General features: G+C 43.5%; 2 protein-coding genes across 16 annotated transcripts in view; one reads left to right on the top strand and one right to left on the bottom strand.

Annotated features, from left to right (window-relative positions):
• Positions 1-22374, top strand: part of LOC127609110 (alpha-2-macroglobulin-like protein 1) — a 254157-nt gene that overhangs the window by 124720 nt on the left and 107063 nt on the right. The gene's annotated exons all lie outside the window — the stretch shown is intronic.
• The window catches only part of phldb1b (pleckstrin homology-like domain, family B, member 1b), a 149719-nt gene that overhangs the window by 55853 nt on the left and 71492 nt on the right, over positions 1-22374 (bottom strand). For 14 of the 15 annotated variants that reach the window (XR_007964469.1, XM_052078808.1, XM_052078813.1 and 11 more), the window contains one exon: positions 11650-11775. Coding sequence is in view for 13 of the 15 variants with exons in the window: in XM_052078808.1 (XP_051934768.1) it covers positions 11650-11775 (126 nt within the window). In the remaining 2 variants the exon portion in view is untranslated. Of the gene's footprint in view, positions 1-4448; positions 4926-11649; positions 11776-22374 lie in introns of those variants that run through there. The other variant, XM_052078821.1, reaches the window with a different exon arrangement.

Below are 22374 nucleotides of genomic sequence, written 5' to 3'. Positions count from 1 at the left end.
GATGCAAATAAGCAAAGAAAAAAAGCTTTTAAAAAGATGGAATTCAGTATGGTATTACAAAAAGGATACCACTTTATTCCTTATAAAGAGTAGAACTTGTAAAACAACTTATTTAAGCCCTTTCACAATTGGGTTTTGTGCAAAGAAAATGTAAACAATTTGGCACCTGAGACTCACAGCTGTTGCTATAGTGTAAACACAAACAGACTCTCACTGAGTGTCTTATATGAAATATTCATATATATATATATATATATATATATATATATATATATATATATAGAATCTATAGCGCAAGATGTCCACCCATCCACTGTAAGTGGAACTCTTTGCGCACTGTTCAGCGACACAGTAATCTCACTTCTCACTTTGTTGTACACATCGGGAATATGTTTGTAAGTGAACACAGACCTGTCTGGTATTTTATACCTGGGTTCCAAAACGTGCACGAGCTGTCTGAAACCCTCGTTGTCCACCACGCTAAGGCTGGAGGTCTTTGCATATGAAATAAGCAGTGGCCTTAGTTATAGCCATTGCGCGGTCACAGTGAGTTGCAATGGGACTCCCAAAATAAGAGGCAATTTTTTTCTGATCCTGACCTGGTTTACCAAGAGTTTCTCCGGTGTCCGACGAGGAACTGGGCGGGGAAGCGGGAGGGAAACTTGTCGGTGATCTGGTGCCATCGGTTTAAGTGGGTCTGCATATTTGTGGTGCTGCCGTTGTATGGCTTCTTAGTGCGACATTCCTTGCAAATTACGGAGGTTTTATCAAGCTTTCCGTCTTTCTTTTCAAAGCCGTAGTATTTCCAAACATAAGATTTGAATGTTGCGGCTGCATTAAATATAGTAGTTTCCTTGCTGCTGCGTGCGCTAACTTCCATAATGTTTCGCTCGTTGTGTACTGGACTGTATGTGACGCACGGCTACCGTCCGTATTCAACACCAAACGCAAAGCAATGATGGTGCATTCATTGCGCCTATGAAAGGGCAGATATGTGACGTTTAACATGAATAAAACGGCGATTGAATCGGATTTTACCGATACCCATCAATGCATCGTGATGAATCGCGATTTCACTGATACCCATCAATGCATCGTGATGAATCGCGATTTCACCCGTCAATCGCGTCGTACCCAGTGAATGAGCCGATGCACTCAGATCGCGGACGTGCGCATCGATGTATCGATTAATATCGATTATTTTCCACACCCTTATTCGGTACCCCATACCCACGAAGCACGCCCCACAGAACTCCCCGAGGGACACGGTCAAACGCCTTCTCCAAGTCCACAAAACACATGTAGACTGGTTGGGCGAATTCCCACATACCCTCAAGGACCCTGCTAAGGGTGTAGAGCTGGTCCACTGTTCCACGGCCGGGACGAAAACCACACTGCTCCTCCTCAATCTGAGGCTCGACTTCCTGACGGACCCTCCTCTCCAGCACCCCTGAATAGACCTTACCAGGGAGGCTGAGGAGTGTGATCCCTCTGTAGTTGGAACACACCCTCCGGTCCCCCTTTTTAAAAAGAGGGACTACCACCCCGGTCTGCCAATCCAGAGGCACTCTCCCTGTTGACCACACGATGTTACAGAGGCGTGTCAACCAGGACAGCCCCACAACATCCAGAGCCTTGAGGAACTCCGGGCGGATCTCATCCACACCTGGGGCCTTGCCACCAAGGAGCTTTTTAACCACATCGGTGACTTCAACCACAGAGATAGGAGAGCTCACCTCAGAGTCCCCAGGCTCTGCTTCCTCCAAGGAAGGCGTATTGGTGGAGTTGAGGAGGTCTTCGAAGTACTCTGCCCACCGGTTCACAACGTCCCGAGTCAAAGTCAGCAGCGCCCCATCCCCACTGTACACAGTGTTAGTGGTGCACTGCTTCCCCCTCTTGAGATGTCGGATGGTAGACCAGAATTTCCTCGAAGCCGTCCGGAAGTTGGCTTCCATGGCCTCACCAAACTCTTCCCACGCTCGGGTTTTTGCCTTGGCGACCACCGAAGCCGCGGTCCGCTTAGCCAGTCGATACCCGTCAGCTGCCTCTGGGGTCCCACAGGCCATAAAGGCTCGATAGGACTCCTTCTTCAGCTTGACGGCATCCCTTACTGCTGGTGTCCACCAGCGAGTACGGGGGTTGCCGCCACGACAGGCACCAACCACCTTACGGCCACAACTCAGATTGGCCGCCTCAACAATAGAGGCACGGAACATGGTCCACTCGGGCTCGATGTCCCCCGCCTCCCCCGGAACATGGGAAAAGCTCTGTCGGAGGTGGGAGTTGAAACTCCTTCTGGACACCCTTATGTTTGAACAAGGTGTTCGTTATGGACAATACGTGACAAGCACAGAAGTCCAATAACAAAACACCACTCGGGTTCTGATCGGGGGGGCCGTTCCTCCCAATCACTTCCCTCCAGGTCTCACTGTCATTGCCCGCGTGAGCATTGAAGTCCCCCAGCAGAACAAGGGAGTCCCCAGCAGGAGTACTCTCCAGCACACCCTCCAAGGACTCCGAAAAGGGTGGGTATGCTGAGCTGCTGTTTGGTGCATATGCACAAACAACAGTCAGGACCCGTCCACCCACCCGAAGGCGGAGGGAGGCAACCCCCTCGTCTACCGGTGTGAACCCCAATGTACAGGCACTGAGCCGGGGGGCAATGAGTATGCCCACACCTGCTCTGCGCCTCTCACCGTGAGCAACTCCAGAGTGGAAGAGAGTCCAGCCCCTCTCGAGAGAATTGGTACCAGAACCCAGGCTGTGTGTGGAGGCAAGTCCGACTATATCCAGTCGGAAATTCTCTGCCTCACACACCAGCTCGGGCTCCTTCCCTTCCAGAGAGGTGACATTCCATGTCCCAAGAGCTAGCTTCTGCAGCCAAGGATCGGACCGCCGGGGTCCCCGCCTTTGGCTGCCGTCCAGATCACATTGCACCCGACCCCTTTGGCCCCTCTCATGGGTGGTGAGCCCATGGGAAGGGGGACCCACGTTGCCTCTTCGGGCTTAGCTCGGCCGGGCCCCATGGGTGTAGGCCCGGCCACCGGGCGCTTGCCAACGAGCCCCACCTCCAGGCCTGGCTCCAGAGGGGGGCCCCGGTGACCCGCGTCCGGGCAAGAGATACCTAGATCCATTTATTGCAATCATCAATCAAAATAGAGAATGGAAAATGGGAGGAAGAGATGTGCAACAGCAAGTCACTTGCATAATTTGTTTTGACAGAATCAGAATCATATTTATTGGTCAAGTATGTAAAACACACAAGAAATGTACCTTCTAAACAGCCATGGAGTTAAGAAATTTTTATGTTTTATATTTGAAACCATGTGACTTGATGGTGTGGTCGACTGATTAGCACAGTGCAGAGGTGCAGGGTTCGATTCTGGCTCCGCGCTTCCTGTGTGGAGGTTGCATATTCACCCATACCTGCGGAGGTTTTCTCCAGGTACTCCGGTTTCCTCCCACATTCCCAAAAACATGCGTGGCAGGCTAATGGAAAGCTTTAAATTGTCCGGAGGTGTGAGTGTGAGTGGGAGCGTAAGCGTGGATATTGTTCGTCTATGTGTGCCCCGCGATTAGCTGGCAACCAGTTCAGGGTGTACCCAGCCTCCTGCCCGAAGACAGCTGGGATAGGCTCTAGCACGCCCACAACCCTTGTTAGGATAAGCAGATTAAAAAATGGTTGGAAGGATTGTAATAGTATGTAAATTGTCAATGAAGGGTGGGGGTGTCATCTAGAATCTCGCCTTGTGTGACATTTAGGTGAGGGCCTGACTGTAAGTTTGAAGCTTTGGATTTGCCGAAGCAATGCTGATTCTACAACTTTCTAAGGTTATGTGAAATTCCTGGTTCCATCAGAAAACATTATGCATTTCTGTCCACGATTGTATTCGATATACACTATCTCAGAAATACTGTTCATTAGCTTGCTCTGGCACCGCAGGGATGGGAGTAGCTTCCTGTATGCTACTGTTGTCGCTCAGCTTTACACTGATGCTCAATGACAAGCATCACAATTGAATAGGAGCAGGTTGTATTAGAGTCTTTATATGTGATCATGCTTGCAAGGTGTTACAATAACACATTTATACACTGACCCCTGCATGGACGGCCGTGTCATGTCGTCGTTAGCACACAGCAAGGAGTGCAGATGCAGAAAAATAGATGGTCGGGAGGGGACAAATTAAAAGCAGCCCCGAGCCAGGGGAAAGCCCGTCAAGTGATGTCATGGTTTTGGGAGCTGAAGGGCAGCATTCCGAACTTCATTAGGAAATCTCACCGTCGCTCACTTACCGATATGCCCGCACTCTACTCACACTATGATTGCTAGGTTTACTGAATGTGAACGTGAAGATCCCAAAATTTCGCCATCGGTTTTGCGGTAGGAAAAAAAACGCAAATACAAAAGCTGCTGAAGTGGTGTCTTTTTTCGGGAGAATGCTACTCACGTGACTGAATTAACCCCGGTCAGTCTTTTGCGCCGTCCACTTGCTCTAGGACAAACTGTGGGGTACATCCTCCGGGCACCAGTGGCAGAACAGATGTGACTCAGATCGGAGGAGACGCACACTGAGGACAGCTACAATGTACCGTTTTTTTATTTTTATTATAAGGATCGAGGGTGCTGCGAGGCACCGACGGTGGTTGTGGCGCCACTGTTTATCAAGTTACCAGAGTGAAGTCATTTTCCGCTCCACACACGCGCCAATAACCTTCATTTAATCTCGTCTGCACGTAGAAAATAGACTGTGGAATTTTCCACCGTCTCAGCAGTTAACGTAAAACTATTTAATGGCTGTGGTGTTACGCACGATCAAAATTTCACGGAATTGCAATATCAATGAGCTCACGTCTTTCTTTTATGTTGAAGGTTCGCCTTCATCGTTTCCGCCTATGAAGAGGTGGGTTTTACAGTAGAGTACACGTTATGCACTCTGTTTTATTGTACAGTATTGTGTTTGACAGTTATTGATCCGATCTTTGTAATTCATCCGTTCCTGGATTTAAGGCCACTTAAATAGTCTTCAGTTTAACCACAATCATATTTCTATTTGTCCTTAAATATAATGAACAGAAATATATATCCCCACCCATTGAAAGAAACAGAGGGTCCTTGGTTTACAACAGTTTTGTTTTTACACGAAATTGTACTTAAGTCACTGGACATATGGTCATGTAGTATGAAAGTCATAATAAAAAAAATATTAAACACACTTCTGCATGTGTTTTTCATGTAGGCCAACAGTAAATGTGGCAATAACTCAGCATGCTTTCTTGTGCCATGTGATTGACGTATTCTTACTTGTTCATTGTGTGCTGTTTGGAACTTCAAAACATGTCAAAATGACATTACTGTTCTAAGTCAAGAACCCCTGGACAATACAGTGCTATTTTTGTACATATTAGACATGTTGTTGGGGTGCAAATTATAGAAAGATGACAACTGAATAAAGGTTACAGTATTGTACGTGTAGTTTTACATTACTTTTTGAGTCAGTTACACGAAATCAACCACATTAGGAGCAGCAAGCTGACAAGAATTGCACGGTGTGCTATGACATGTGCCTGAGCTACAAAGTAGGAGGGCCAAGACCTTACTGATCCAATATGGTGGAATATAAAATTAAATGGGGGTACAAGGATGGAAATTTGTTTTTTCTAAATGAGGAAAATATTTATATCCATTTCAATTTTATTGACAGGCAGTTATGTTTATTCTCTTCTGAAAAATCAATTTGCAGCGAACAAACAATGTTGTGGCATGCTAAAAATCAAACCACAACTGTCTCAAAGAACTTCACTTTGAAACCAGCAAGAGTTGCGGCAACTAACATCATCCAGCCACCCATTTTCAATACCGCTTGTCCTCATTAGGGTCAAAAGTTATTGGAGTTTATTATCCCTGCTGACTTCTTTGAAGATGCAGGAGGCATGTAAATCGGGATGTGGGAGTAAACACAAGTACTCAGAGAAAACCCGAACAAGCACGGAGAATACATACAGACATTTGAACCAGCTTCTCTTGGCTGTCAAGACAGATGTGCGATCACACCATGAAATCAAGCCATGCAATAAAACAAACTAAAAAATTTGAAAGAGTGATTTATCAAAGAGCGGTTTATTAAAAAGCAAGGACACTAAAATGGATAAACAAAGTAAGTGGGCAGGCTAGTTGGCAGACAGCAGAATGGAAGTGTCGGTTAAAAATAGATTTTGTAAAAAGATATGGTAACCCCAGCCCAGCTCATAAGTATGTAGCCACAAAGCCAACTGCTGGCCTGACACAGGGGAACAGGAAATGTCAATTAAGAATGGCAAAGCTGTTGCAGCTCATGGGCTGAAGAAAGGTGACTTGGCAGAGCTTTGCCAATCAAAACAAGTTAAGTGTTTCTATAATTACAGAGCTTCTGAGTGTATTAGTGCAGCAAACTAATGGGGTGACGTTTAATCTTATGTACTGGAAGAAATTCACATGCAGTTCACCGAGTAGCACATCATTTATTATACTGTTACGGTGTGCATACTAACCATTGGATCAGATACTCTCACTGGAGAGGAAAAAGTGCCCTTACAAACACACATAGTGCAAAAGGAACACTCTTGTTTTTTCTTTTCTTTTTTTTAACCAAAGGAGGCCTGGAATGACCGTGACTATGTCTGCTGAACTGTAATTGTTGTTTCTTTTTAACAAAAGTGAAGAACACAGCCAGTTTCCTGTTTTCCCAGTTTATGAAACACTCAGCCCAAAAATATGTGAAAACGTCTGCATACACAGCAAAGTTGTATTTTCAAAGAACAATTTTCCAGTGACAAAATACTTTCCTTCAGGCTACAGGAGAGTCTTGTCTGGAACAACAAAGAAAGCCTCATCGCAATCCTGAACACACACTGGCTACTTCTTTCCTGCGTTTCACAAAATAGTTTCTTGCACCAACCCTTCTGAGAAATTGATTTGAGGGGAACTGTTTGGAAAAGGTCAGACACTTTCAAGTCACGTTGTTGAAGTTAGTCGACAGCTTGGAAAATTTCTTGGGTTCAGGATATGGGTAGTGCAAGTCCAAACCAAGTGTGCTCCGATCCATCGGCCACCATGCCAATTTTCATGGAAAAGTGCATGATTGCCGATCACAGCCTTTAATCGTGGATCGATCACCCAAACTAGCCAATTGTTGTTATTCATTGTGTATGCTAACCATTTTTGCAGCAAATGCAAACAAACCATTAACAATGACATCTATATATATATTGCGCGTCGTCCCGCACGCGGTCTGTCCTTCCGACTGTCCCTTTTCAAAACGTACCTACTTCACCGCGCCGCTGCGCGCCGCCACTGCGCCGCGCAGGCAGTGGCTCACTACGATCGCGCGGGCATCTTGGCGAAAAAATGTTGTCTACCCAGAAGCATTGCAATGAAATTGTTAGTTATTTAGTAGAGCTAAACATCTCTTTATTTTTGCGATAAGCAATGAAGATGACCAAAAAGTTGAATCAAGCAACAACACTTTTGTGGGCCGAAGGCCCACCTTACCAGCCTTCCGCAGGAACTAGCTGATGAGCCGGCCGGAGGGCGGCGAACCAGCTAGTAATATTCTAATACTGTACAGAGAAATTAACATCATGACTTTACACCTTATAAATAACATGACTGGAAGTAATGCAATATGCAGTTACATCTGTCACACTTAACTTTCACCGGCAATCCTCACATCTGAACAAATGGCATTGAGCAATTTACCTGGTTGTCAATATTTTACACAAAGTAATCGAATGTCACGGTTTGTTCAAAAAATAAAAGTGTGACACAAATGTGTGCATTAAACAGGAGACACGTTGAAACTGATGTTAGCCTAAAAACATATAGAAGAATTAATGCCCTAATGCAGGCATGTCCAAAGTCCGGCCCGGGGGCCAAATTCGGCCCGCGGTCGAATTTCATCCGGCCCTCGGCCCCTGTCATAAAATCAGTGCCGTCTGGCCCGCAGGTTGGGCGCAATGGAACACGTGTTGCATTGACTGAGGTCTCGTAGACCGGTGAGTGATGTTTCATAGAGTACTGCTTCCCTCTAGTGGCTAAATGAGTAATAGCATTCACTAAATGAGTAATAGCATTTAGACACTAGAGGGTATCACTCCCGAGTTAACAAGACATCACTCCGTGTTTATATTGACTGATAAGTCATATTTTAAAGATCCTTGCAGTTGTGGATATGTGTATTGCTTGTTCATTTCCCCGTTGTTCGAGTCAAGGGTTTTGTGACTATTGAAAAGTCATGGTGATACATTTTATGTTTCAAATCAATCAATTTGCACTCAGGAGACTTCCGTTTAAGAAAAAGTCAAGTGAATAAGCAGTTGCATGTGATATGCCTGTTTCAAATGAACCAAAAGAAATTCTTAAGATTGTTGAAATTAAAATAAAAATGGAAATGTGAAACAACTAAAATTTGTTGAACAATATTGTTGTTCAATGTAAAAAATGTCAGCCAAGGTCGGCCCCCCGACATTTTACCACATAAAATCTGGCCCCTTGGCAAAAAGTTTGGACACCCCTGCCCTAATGACTTCACACAAAAAACCCTAAAGATCAAGGATGTATGTTCAATATTGATAGCATAAGTTTTGGGCAGCCCGGTGGTCCAGTGGTTAGCGCCTGGACCTCACGGTGCAGAGGTACCGGGTTCAATTCCAGCTCCGTCCTCCCTGTATTTGCATGTTCTCCCCATGTCTGCGTGGGTTTTCTTCGGGTACGTCTGCGTGGGTTTTCTTCGGGTACTCCGGTTTCCTCCCCAAAAAATGCATAGCAGGCTGATTGAACACTCAAAATTGTCCCTAGGTGTGAGTGTGAGCGCGGGTGGTTGTTTGTCTCTGTGTGCCCTGCGATTGGCTGGCAACCGGTTCAGAGTGTCCTCCGCCTACTGCCAGAAGACGGCTGGGATAGGCTCCAGCACACCCCGCGACCCTTGTGAGGGTAAGTGGATCGGAAAATGGATGGATTGAAATTTTGGCATTGAAATAAAATGACAATTTTGGCAGAATTGAGAAAACTAGGGCTTATTTTCAATGCACATGCATTGCCTTTCGCTTCAATGAGAAGGTCGGCACAAGCAGCTTGCATTAGCATCATCAGTTGATTGCCGTACAATTGGAGGGGGTCACTGTCTGGACATCACATCAAATTTCTTTTTTTTCTTCAAGTCATGTACATCTTAAGTGGGTGCCATCCATTATTTGGATAGAGAAACCAGAGTTGAGAATTGGTTAAATGGTAACTATTCTGAAATGTTACTTGAAGCATTCTTGTTTCACATGAGACAAAGCCCACACTCATCCCTATACACATGATCGAACATCACATATTGTATCGTGTTATTTACGGCCCTTTCCTTGTTCATAACTTTGAGCATTTAGAAATTTGTAACATTACACATTACATACCATCTTGGAATGAAAGTACACCTTTTTTCACACAACCTATAGGTACTGCTGAACATCGAGGTAACGTGACACATTTTCATTCATATTTATTGTACTCAAGTAATTCTTTGATTTGAAAAGAGGCAGTTAAATTAATCACAATAGTGCAGGAATTAATCTGGATCCTCCAAACAAAACTCATCCAAATGTACCACCAGTAGCCATTACCATTACACTACCCATGTATTCATTCCCCAAGTCTAGCGTCTGATAATAATCAAGATAATATGGTTTTCTGGGCTTGCCCTCCTCTAATAGTTGTGATCCGCATGTTCATAAACAGATGGTGTAATTTCTGTCATTTATTTATAAACAGACATAAGATATGCTAGGATTATCCTGGGAGTGGTACGCTATATGTCTTCATCTCACTGCAACCTAGGAATGTATAATTAAGGAAAATGGTGCCTGTCTAAACAACGGAAGGCTTTCATTACTGGATCAGAAAGTCCACATCAAGCAGCTTGCTTGGGTGCTCTACGCCACAGTGGCAACCACTGTCAAATGAGGGGAAATAACGAGAGGCTGAGATGAGGCCCTGATAGCTAAGGTAGCGAAGAAAAGATAAGGTTCAAGTGACGTGGTTTCCAGATGGAACGCTGTAAATGCAAACACACAAGTAGCTGAAAAGTTTGCCTGGAGACGCAGAGGAATGAGATGCACATAAAAGAGGCCTAGTGTAACCTCTGGTATCAGGCCCTCCTGAGCGCCTTTATAGCGTCAGCTACTGCATTTAAAAGGACAACATTAACAAGCAGCAACAAAACTGCAGGCAGCCACAACTGAAAACATTTTGAAACGTTTCACCACAATAATGAAAGGGACTAAGTTTAAATTTTGTAGGCGCTATCCACAGGGGCCCTTTGTGAAGTTCCAGTTACGAAGGCTCAATACAAAGTGGGAAACTAAAATGAGAGACAAAAAAACCAACCCCATTAGTGTTAGCCTGAGCAGCAGACCCAGCTCGTGCTGCTGTGTAACCAACAGCCAGCCTATTAAAAAGCAAACAGGGTGGAGGTTTACTGCTAGAAAAACAGTCACCTGTAAACTTTTTAACGGCCATCCTCCTCCACCCTTGGTCTTTGCAACAAACTGGCTTAAATTCAAAAAGAGGCTATTCAGTTTACCTATGTGAGAAAAAAAAACCAATATTCAACTACACAAACCAAAGCTACCAGTAAATTGCATGAATGTTCAGGAGTGAAAGACTCTTTGAGGTCCTATTATTGATGGAGCAAAGAACCAATGTGTTTATAGTCCAAAGCAAAAATGGAAGGAAGGCATGATGTTAAGTTGTAGTCCAATCCATTTTCGATACAGCTCATCACTCTTGTACACCCTGGACAGTGTACACATATTGACAACATAGCAGGAACTGTACTGAGATATACCTGCTGAACATGACGGTACTGTGCTGTGACATAATAATAGGGGTGTTCACATGGCACACATTTGCATCGGTGCTGCACCGATGTAATTTGTTGCGATATATCTTACACCGGTGTACTGTAAATTTTGTGGAGCGTTCACACGTAAAAAGCGGCTTACTAAAGAGAAGCGTGTTAACTTGCGTTCACACGGCCGTGCAATACGATAATAAAACGGAAATAAAACTTGCACATTCGTAAAGTGTACTCCCTTTTCCCCGCCTTGTTTGTGACATATCGAAAAACCATGGCTTATACTTCTCCGGACAAATCAACGCTGTGTTCTATCAGACGCCGTAAAAGGATGAGAGAAGAGAGAAAGGAAAGATGACGGAAGTACAACAGAGCAGGAAAGCAACACATTCAATACCCGTACGTAATCTACTCCTCTCATGCATAGCAAGTCTACACCTGTAGCGTTCACATGTTTCATTTAATATCGGTGCCGCCTCGCAAACTAGCATTTACTCTGGAGTAAATTTTTAAACCACCTCCTGAGCAGGGTTAAATTTGCTCCGGTTTAACTTTATACATGTGAACGCTCTACGGGGGCAGCCTCGGTGCTACACCGCATTAAAAGTTGCCGTTTGAACACCCCTATTATGTAGGAAAACTGTCCACATCCTTACCCAAGTTTAATGAGTTCTTCCTTGCACAATGCTGTACGCCTACACATACTGCCAGTTCATCGTCAAAATGTCCGTTCAGTCATGGTCACGGGGAGCAATTTTTGAGTGGCAAATGATACCTGCACATGGCCTGTAGTCCCCTGTGGAGACGTTGCCTCCTGGGGGCATCATGCTCTTCATCCTCAAGGCTTCTTCAGGGTGGTTGAAGCGAAAAAAGGCTGACTGACCAAAACACAGCATACAGCCTGAAAAAAGAGCACATCACATTAGAATTCATTTAACTGGGACTTTTAGAAATCAAAGCAGGTTAGGCTGAACATATAGAGTTTATTATACACACAACACACATTAAAAAACAAGAGATTTACTGAGCACTCTGTCAAGGTGAGGACAAAAGACACTTTGATTTGATCAGGGAGAAGCTGTTTTAATCAAAGAAAGGACAGAAGACATGAGATCATCAAACGACTGCATCACATGTATTATTTCCAAAACTCTTCTGAAAGAGCATAAGCTGCATAAAGCAAATACACACAATTTTAAATTTATATATAAATATATAAAAAAAGAAAAGATCAGAAACATCCTCTGGCTACTCCCTCTCCCTAATGAGATCCCGCTGGTTTTCAAAGCTGAAGATATCGGATGCGCCTCACCACAACAAACCTCCCCTACAGCAAATGAACCCAATTACAAAGATAAGATGTAATTTCAGAAGTACTTTAGCTTCAGTAAATGTAAGTATCCTTTAGCTAATTTGGGGTTAGAAGGTAATGGCAGTATCTATAACTACTATTAACTACTATTAACATTATGACTGTCAGTTACCCCCCAACACACACTATTTTTATTGCTCACACAATGAATGCACATCAAGGGGCAAGGGTTAGCCTTGCGGAAACTAGCATTTTAATCTATAAAGTCATCTGTTAGTCTCATTAAAATAATATTTTTTAAAAACTCATGTGGTAGAGTGGTTATCCTTGTAGTTGAAGGTCACCGGTAAAATTCCTAGTGTAGTGTTTAAATAGTTAACTTTCCTACCCAAGCAATATCCTTCCAGCAACATACATCATCATGTTTGTATATTGCATTAGCACTATGTAAGTCATTCATTAATGTATTCATGTTCAACAATGCTCATCCTGTAGTCAGTTGCGCGGGGGTGCTTGAGGCAATCCCAGCTGACTTCGGGCAGAAGGCCGACTTCACTCTGCACTGATCTCCAATCAGTTGCAGGGCACAACTATGGCATTCAAAAGTGGAAATGGACAATCGAAACAAAACCTACTTATATTAGTGACAAATATTGTTTCATTATGGTGCCTCTATTTTACAATACAATACAGTACATCCTGATTTATATCGCGCTTTCACAACAGCTGCAGCTGTAACAAAGAGCTTTACAAAACAGTTAACATAAAGTAAAATAATAAACAGAGCACACAACATAAAAAACATGGACAGTCGTGCAATCTTAACCACTTTTCCCTCATGTGTTGTGTTGTTTGAAGCACTTCTAAATGAAATTGGAGAGAATCCAAGTGTCCTTTCACCAGTGGATCAGAGACATCATGCTCAAAATGTGCATACGTCGGCTACAAGCTAAGTTTGAAAGTAAACAAGAAGCCGTAGCGGCCATTGATGAAAAAAAGAGATTGGTTCACTTCTCCTGTCCCATGTCGATCCACTTCAATTCCAAGCAGCAACTCTAAGTTCCAAATATACATCTGTGCTCCACACCAACACTCCTCTCTCTTCATCCTCAGCCCCACAAACGATCCATCCAGCCGCACCAACGCAGACTGTCCAACAGCGCTGCCGTCTCAGGTGAAGAAAACGGGGCTGTGAAAAATGCTGCCCATTACAGGCGCAAAAAACACCCAGCACCGACAGTCAAATAGCGCCGACATTCCTCCCAATCAAAATCAGTGCTGGTTGCTGCCGAGAAAGTGCATACACCAAGCACAGATTCTTCCCCTTTGATGAATGCCATGGCCCCCCCAAAAAAACGCTGAAAACAATCCACATCGGTCGGGTCCACACGACGCAACAACAAACACCATGTGACAAAACACAAGACAAAAACAAACAAAAACAAAAAAAGCATGACAGTGATAGTAATAAAAGTTTTGGTGTGATGAAAAACAGGATAAGAAGCATTCACTTCACATCAGTGTATTATTTGTTTTGTGAAAAGTGACTTTTGACCATGTCCTTCCTATATTAGGATGTCTTCAGCAACTTAAATTGGCTACAAAAGAGAATATACCTCTCTCAAGTGAGTGCCACCCTAAAGAAAACCGCACATATTGAACAAATGGGGAAATTCATTCATTCATTCATTCATTCATTCATTCATCTTCCGAACCTCTTGATCCTCACTAGGGTCGCGGGGGTGCTGGAGCCTATCCCAGCTGTCTTCGGGCAGTAGGCGGGGGAATCGGTTGCCAGCCAATCGCAGGGCACACAGAGACGAACAACCAAACAAATGGGGAAATATACATAAATATATCAATTTTTTTCAACTTTTTTGAAAAGGGGAAGATGCTTAGCAGCAGATTTGCTGTTGTCAAAACCATTGCGCATGCCATGTCCACTATAGACACATATGATGATTTAAAGCAAGTACTTCTTCACAACAGTAGTGCGAACAAAGAGTGTTAATGTGTCAGCCTTATCAGGCCTGTCTAAAACTACAGTACACCGTCCAGCTCATGCCTATTCATCCCCATGGCTACACAATCTATCTTAAATGTCCCCAAGACATGACGCACGTAACTAATTCAGTCCAATCATGGTCTACAATCTCCACGAGAGATAAGCATGTTTATTGCTATCTCAATATAGCTCCATTATCTTGCAATGAGGTGAAAGGACTTCCTGTTGGAGCATAGATGTCAACAGACGGGGAAAGAGAGACTCTCCATCACGCTTGAGCACATTATACTAGGCATTTTTATAAATGTGATTTCTTTTCTCTTCTTTTTGGCTTTAAAATTGATGGATTATAATTTTTAGAACTGTTCTGTTACAGAAAATGAAGAAGTCTGAACATTTTAAAGCCCTTATTCAACAGTATATGTGATTATAATACCCATATCATTTCGTATATATCTTGAATTTGGTGAATTACGAAAAACACCCGAAAGGTCTTGTTACGGTGAGTCCCAAAAAGGTTTCAGAAAGTCATCATGATACAGCAGTGAGTAGAAATGCTTATGGAGGTGGAATTGCGGCAAAATGTCAAAAAGCCACAATACTCAAAGTGCTCTATATTTTACGTATCAACAATGTAGTGTGTCGTACATGCAAAATGTCCCAGTGTGAAAGCTGAACATATTTGGGTGGCCTTGGAGTAGCATTTACAAAAGTTGTTGGCGGCGGGAAGCTTCATTATGTACATGTTCACAATCTAAGAAAACAAAAATTAGGCCCAGATCTCAGTTTAACGCAGTTCAATTCCTCATGACTGTACAGCGCAATTACAATGCTAACCCTTTCATGCATCCTGTTACCTGATAACGCAATAAGCTGGCCACTGTAGTAACCTCTGTCCCTGAAAAGATTAAACATGGTTTCAATTTTTTTTTTCTTCACTTCACACACTACACACTTGGACTTGTTTGACTCGTACACATGTCACACTTTACCCTTTCGAAGGATGATGAAGGTTTGAAAAAGCAAGTGGATTCAAAAAGAAAAGTGTGTTCTTCAACTAAAGTACCCGCACTCAAAGTGGGAAGCAGGTTGTTTCGTTAGCTATTCAGTATATATCTCCAACGACTAACAACAAGCTGAATTATTGGCAGTCTCTGGGTACCAATTAACGCTCATCAGTACTGCTGTTCGGAAGCAGACAAACATCTATCAACTTACCATAATTGATTCTCCATCCGTGATGAGAGCATCACATAACTGATCTGACTATAATAAGACGATTGACATTCCAGTGAGTTGCGAGCTATGTAGCACAGTCAAGAGAGGGACATAAATCATAGAGAGTTATTCATTATAGAGCACTCAAACACATGTTGATGGTGAAACTGCGGTGGTTCATTTTGAAGACAGTGACCATTCAATGGCGGCGCTCGATGTAAAGATGAACAGGAAACAGGCAATGAATGAATCAAGTACAGTTCTCAAAATTTCAACTGAATCATTTGCAAACATAAAAATACTTCTAAAACAGGGATATACGCCAGGAATTTGTCTGAAGGTTATCGCAGCCGTTAAGATGATGAAAATACAGTCTGTTCAACTGTCGGATGCCAGAATCCACCCACACACTGTGGGTGGTTCACTCCTTATCTCCGGTCCAGAAAAAAGTCAGACATGCCATTGCCAGACCAAACAGCCAGAGGCAGGGCAGCTTGTGAAGCCTAACCCTCACCTCCCCTCAAAATAATCTCCTTCTTTTTATTTTATGAGTCAAAGGAATTTATGCGAAAGACATCCAGGGGGGATTAACCCTTATCACCCAGAGACATAAAATTTTGAATAGTTCTTAAAGGGGAACTCAACCCAAAACCTTTTTTTACAAGAATGTGTTTTATGCAGCCCCATTGGCCTCAACACGGCATTCTCATTAAATATTGCGTTTGTGGAATCTGAGTTCAGCAGTGGAATCCACCCATTTTTGTCCATCTTAGGGGGCGGCCATTTTGCCACTTGCTGTTGACTGAATAAGACCTCACAGTTGTTCAGGGCTCAGGCAACAACCAATCACGGCTTACCTGTTTTCCGAAGCTGAGCCATGATTGGTCATACTTCATTTAAAATGACAAAGAGGAAATGAGATTTCAAAGTAAAATCGTCTGACTTAACATAACCATTGTACAGTATGTTCTCTTATGTTTTCTTTGTACACTTTTTTGAGTATGGTATGTCATTTGGAATACGTTTTGCAAAAAAATGAAGGAAAAAAAGCCAAAAAAAACAAATAATTAGCTAAATCCAGATGCAGATTTAATGAGCAGGGTGTCAGGCAGTTTGAGAATGCCTCAGGATTAGTTCTCTTAAAAGCCGAGCTCAGCCAAACGAGATGCGGTCGGAAATGAAATCTGTTTAACCAACGAATTGTCTCCTGGCACTTTCCATCTGGAAAATTGACACGCTGCCATTTTAATAATTACACTCCACCATGTAATATCACGTCAGACTTGTACTATTGGGATTGGACAAGGAGGAGGATGAGTGGAGATGAGCGTGCACTGTGCATGCAATAAGATCCTACCCAGTAATTAAATGGATTGCCTGACCATTGTGGTGGAGAGCAATCTCTTCCTCAGCACTCCAGAAATGATTCATCGAATCTCCCGTGCCATCATTGCAATGAGTGCATGCTGAATAAGTTTGAGTAGGCTCTATCACCACCACAATGTTCCATCGGTTTGTTTCAATCAACTGAAGCCAAATCATTTCTATGAAGTGCTTTCCATCGACTAAGTTTTCCACTTGACAGTTCTCCAGGACTAAGGACACATACAGAGCAAAATTGTTGCCACAAAGGTCGATCCTCCCACAAGGACACCAAACCCCCAATCAAATAAAACTGCAGGAACATCTAAGTGTATTAAAGAACACACAAGGGCTGATTGAGTGAAGGTGAATACCCATTACCCATATATAGAACACACTAGTCAGCAAATTAAATATACCGGTATGCTCTTTTTGCCTTTGAGGGGGACACTGACGTGTATGACTCATTTCAGATGCAATTTTTCCCATGTACTCCGGTTTCCACCAGCATTCCAAAAACATGCATGCAAGATTAATCGAACAGTCTATTGTCTATTGTGTTGTGGCAAAAATATATTGTGATTTGTGTAGAATGTTTAGGACCCGGCTGTTATCTTTGTGGAGTCTGTTGTATTACGACGCACAATGTGGTTTACCATATGCATACATTCATTCATTCATCTTCCGTACCGCTTGATCCTCACTACGGTCGCGGGGGGTGCTGGAGCCTATCCCAGCTGTCTCCGGGCAGTAGGCGGGGGACACCCTGAATCGGTTGCCAGCCAATCGCAGGGCACACAGAGACGAACAACCATCCGCGCTCACACTCACACCTAGGGACAATTCAGAGTGTTCAATCAGCCTGCCATGCATATTTTTGGAACGTGGGAGGAAACCGGAGTACCCGGAGAAAACCCACGCAGGCCCGGGGAGAACATGCAAACTCCACACAGGGAGGCCGGAGCTGGATTCGAACCCGGTGCACTGTGAAGCCGACGTGCTAACCACTGGACTACCGGGCCGCCCCCATACAGATCACAAAAATTCAGTCATTTGACTGTCAAATTATACAATCACACATTCTGTTGCAGCCACCAAACAATCAGTATGTGGAACATTTTGCTGTATTACTATTCATAATAACACACAGAACTTAAAATACAGATCAATATGATGTCTTCAGTTTTCGGGCAGTAGGCAGGGTACATGCTGAACTAGTTGCAAGGCAATCGCGGGGCACACATAGACTAACAATCATCCGCGCTCACAATCACACCGAGAGACAATTTAGAAGGTTCCATTAACCTGCCATGCATGTTTTGGGAATTTGGGAGGAAATTAGAGTACCCGGAGAAAACCCATGCAGACATCGGGAGAACATGCAAACACAGGGAGGCCGGAGCCAGAATCAAACCTCTGCACTGTGAGGTAGACATGCTAAACAGTGAAACACCATGCCGTTGAAATAGTGACATTCTGAAGATTTATAATTTACCAATTTCAGAATAGAATGGGTTTAACGATGCTAAAAATAAATACATACAAATATATATACCGGAACATACATACATATATACATAAACAATTGTTTCCTCAACTATTGATGAAATGTCAAAGCTTACATGACTACTCAGAGAAATAATTTTTGCAGGCCACAAAGGCGTATAAGCATTTGGGTCACTTTATGCCAAGATCTTCATGTGGCACTAAAAGAAGCAGCTGGATCAATTTGGACCGCGTCTGTGGACCAAAATTTCCATCATCTCTCAAATAACAACTCTGTGTTCCAACCACTGGAACAATCTTTCCAGCACGTCAGCTCAGCCTCTAGAATATTTGCTTGAAAGATTAAATGTGAGGAAGCAGAGGCGGTTAGGAACGGAGGGTTTCACATTCTAGTACAATGAGCTCACGGCAAGTCAGAAGGGTCATCATAGTGTTATATGTGTATGCAATGTTATATAAGGATACTGCAATCGTAAACCATGCAAGTTATTGCAGACTACAGAGCTTTGTAAAAGGTCTCTGTGGCTTGCAGTCAGCCGCTGACTGTTGTCACAAGTTATTCCCTCTGCACCGTGCTGCCTGTCACATGCTGCAAAAACATTTCATCCGAGGCAAGGGCACTCCTTTTTGGAATCAGCTTCAACAACAGTCACCTCATGTCGATTGTCCAAGTCCTGCTAACGCTATCCTGGTATGCCAGTTCACCAGAATGTCGTTAAAGGGGTCGAAAAAGTGCGATGTGGTTTGAATCAGTGTTCCATCCATTTAGTGCAGCGATGAGCTCACTGCAGTGATGCACACTCTGCATCGCTCTGTGGTTGTGACATTTACCAGTTGATCTATGTACCGACCTTCACCGACAGTCACATGCTGTGGGTCATGAGAAAAAAAACCAAGATCACAGATACTTGCGGTCGAATTGGGGTTCACCTTGCAGTTGACATGGCTCTCCCTTATAGGGAGGGTGGGAAAGCAGAGCCGTTGCCCCTAAACATTGAGAGGAGCCAAATGAAGTTGTCACGTTGAGCCCGAAGCGACAGAATAATCGCTTCGTGCACAACTACTAAAGGTAAGTGGATCCCCGAAATAGCAGACACAGAAAATGAATTTTGTCATAAAAAATGGGATTATAACACAAAATCCCCGTCTAAACGGACAACAGAAAACGTTGGCCAAAAGAGGGCCAGGAAATAACGAGGCAACAGAAAACGCTTGCGAAACAAATACGGCAAGGAGAAAGTTCTTAAGTAAAACACTAATCAAACACGAGAGGAATATCACGGCACGCAATAATAGTCAGTAGTCATTTAAGTCAGAGTTTTAACCAAGAAGGAATAGACGATAGCAAATGGCACGGTGTGAAATACTCCGGCAGTGAGTCGACTGCCGGAGCACCCAAATATAGCAGGTGCAATTACCAACAAATAGTTGGCAGGTGTGCAGGCGGCAAGCAAGAACGCCTGCCCCCTGCTGTCGAATCCGGAACGTGACAGAAGTGAGTCAGGCATCTGGTTAGGATGCCTCTTGAACACCTTTCTAGTGAGCTGTTCCAGGCACGTTCACTGGGAAGAGGCCTCGGGAAAGACCCAAGACACCCTGGAGGCGTGTCACCCTGTGTGACACCCTGATAATTTTGTGGATGAGTGCAGCCCGCTGGAACTGTGAGTGGGCAAGCTGTGTCACTGTGAGAATGTTTACGCAGACTTAAGTCATCGCCAATCGAAGCGGCTCCTCTCATTCCCTTTAAATGTGGAGCAACAGTCAAAAATGGACACATGGCTGTATGGAAGAAGACAATGTGTAATCGCATCCATCCGTGAGTGAGCAGAGCATTGCCATTGCTCTAGCAATAGTATGGCAAGAGATGATGTGAGCGGGTGTACAGAATGAGCTGGTGATAACTTTTAGCGACTTAAATAGGTCCACTGACCTTCGTATCTGTCTTACTGTGCCCCAATCAAATTCACCAAAACTGTATTAGACCAGCAGTCTGCCTACCTTGTGGCAGTATTTATATATGGTCTGGGCAGGCATAAATTTAGAGTGACTTTCTGACACCACTCCGCCAGGCACACTTCCAAGGATACTCTGGTGCTGCGTCAGAATGCCCAGTTTGGTGCAAAATGGTCTGCCATATTAGTAAACATATCCAGCAAGATTTGCATTTAAACAAAAATCAAGATCGACCCGCATTTGTGCCCCTCAATTGATGCGTTGTCTACGAAAATAGAGCCCAATGTCTCTCCTCTCGGAAAGCCTTGGGATCTCCTTGAAAAAGCTGGGGAGTGGTGACTCTGTGCTTCCCTGATTAGGCTACCACCCAGTAACCCAACCATAAGTGCAAAAGGATGGATAGATAGATGGTTGAAGGAAGGACCCAACATATTCAAAAACGGTTGTAGTATTTAGTGGGTGAAATGAAAAAAAAATTCCGGTCCATTTATGCATTGTCTATGAGTTTTATTCATTTCTGCCCAAATTATAATGAGGTATTTGAATAGCCAGCATGGGGTGTCACTGAAGTGCCAGTGAAGCTGCAGAATAGGGTGGCCATAACTGTGGTTGACAATTGGAACACCGAGGTTATGGAGCCGAGATAAAGGTCAAGAAGTCAAGCCCCTCCCAGTTAATCAGTGGATGTTTTTCAACAAGCCGGGGGCCATCAAACACAGGCTCAAATACCAGAGGAAGACTGCTTTGATGGCAGTGCAAAGGAGAGGTGTGGTGTTTTACTCTATTCATGGGAGTCGCACTTTCAAGAAAAATATTTTTTTAAAGAAAGCTCTTGGTGGGGGCCTTGGCTATTTCTAAATTCTACAGTAGTATCAGACCACCTTACCATTCTGCAAAACTAGTTCATACATCAACAATATGGTGTCTGAAAGGGAATGGGACAACTTGTTTATAAAACTTTGGGGGGTTTTTGGGGGGGGGGGGGGGGGATATAAAACTGTACATTTAAACCAAAACTGTACCACCTGGTAGCTTTTGTGCACGGCGGGAGGACTGACCCAAGGGCACTTTGCTAATGAAGTGGTTGGTTACCAATTGTCAGAATAGATTTTCCCTGATCACAACCCCCAAGCCTCCTTCTTCCTTTTGTCACAACTAAAGCTAATCCCCCACTGGAAAACGTGGACCTAAAGGTAAATCGATTGAGCTCTAGTCATATCAACCATAATCATAGTTGATTTTAGTTCTCCGGGTGGGCTAGGTTAATTCAGCAGCATAGCCTACCTAGTTGTGTTTACCACATGTGGGTCGCAAGATAATTTCAAAACATGTTCATCTGACTGCACATTCCTGATCTCAAAATTCCATTTGATCATCTGTTGCTGTGCGTTTTATTTTTTTTATTTTCACTTTTTCAATTTCACTTTTATTTTTGCAAATTTCTCCAATTAGATAATTCAACACATAATAATGTTCAGTGCTAAATGACATTTTCCCAACACATAGTAAGCCTTGTTTGCATCCTGGAGCTGTTGTTACAAGGTTAGTTAGCTGGCTAGTTGGTTAATTAGTGAGTTTTCAACATTTTACCTCAGGAATCTATGGAAGCTAAAAACTGAAGAGCCCCCTTAAAATTGTTCATAAAGTATGAACCTCAAAAAGGATTTTAGATGCCACAATCATGAAGAGTGAAGCTTGTTTCTACTTCTGTCACAAGGCCTGGTTGGGTCACAGTGGTAACCAGGAATAGCAATGTAACAGTAGACAGAGACAGTGAGGTTTGCTTATGTCAGTAGGTGCTGGGGAGGTGTCTGCAAAACTGGACCTGTGTGTGCTGACCGTCTATAAACAGAACTTGCATACATGTGGGGTCAATGTTTGAACTGGCGTAAATGTTGCATTTATACAGACCAACTTTTATTCAGGGCGGCCCCGTAATGTTATAAGATGTAAATATGTTTTTTTACTGTAAATTATATGAACTGTGTTATCTGTTCTTTAGAGGGGAGATCATTTATGGTTGACCACGTGCTTTGTACACACCCAACACACCGGAACATATCGAGTAAGTGTGGCTGCATCTCAAAACATTGGGTTGTAATGATTATTTGTTCTGCACTAAGAAGTATTGTGGCTTGTAAATA

The sequence above is a fragment of the Hippocampus zosterae genome, chromosome 10, assembly GCF_025434085.1.
Source record: "Hippocampus zosterae strain Florida chromosome 10, ASM2543408v3, whole genome shotgun sequence".
Taxonomy (NCBI): Eukaryota; Metazoa; Chordata; class Actinopteri; order Syngnathiformes; family Syngnathidae; genus Hippocampus; species Hippocampus zosterae.
This window is presented reverse-complemented; position numbering and strand designations above follow the sequence as displayed.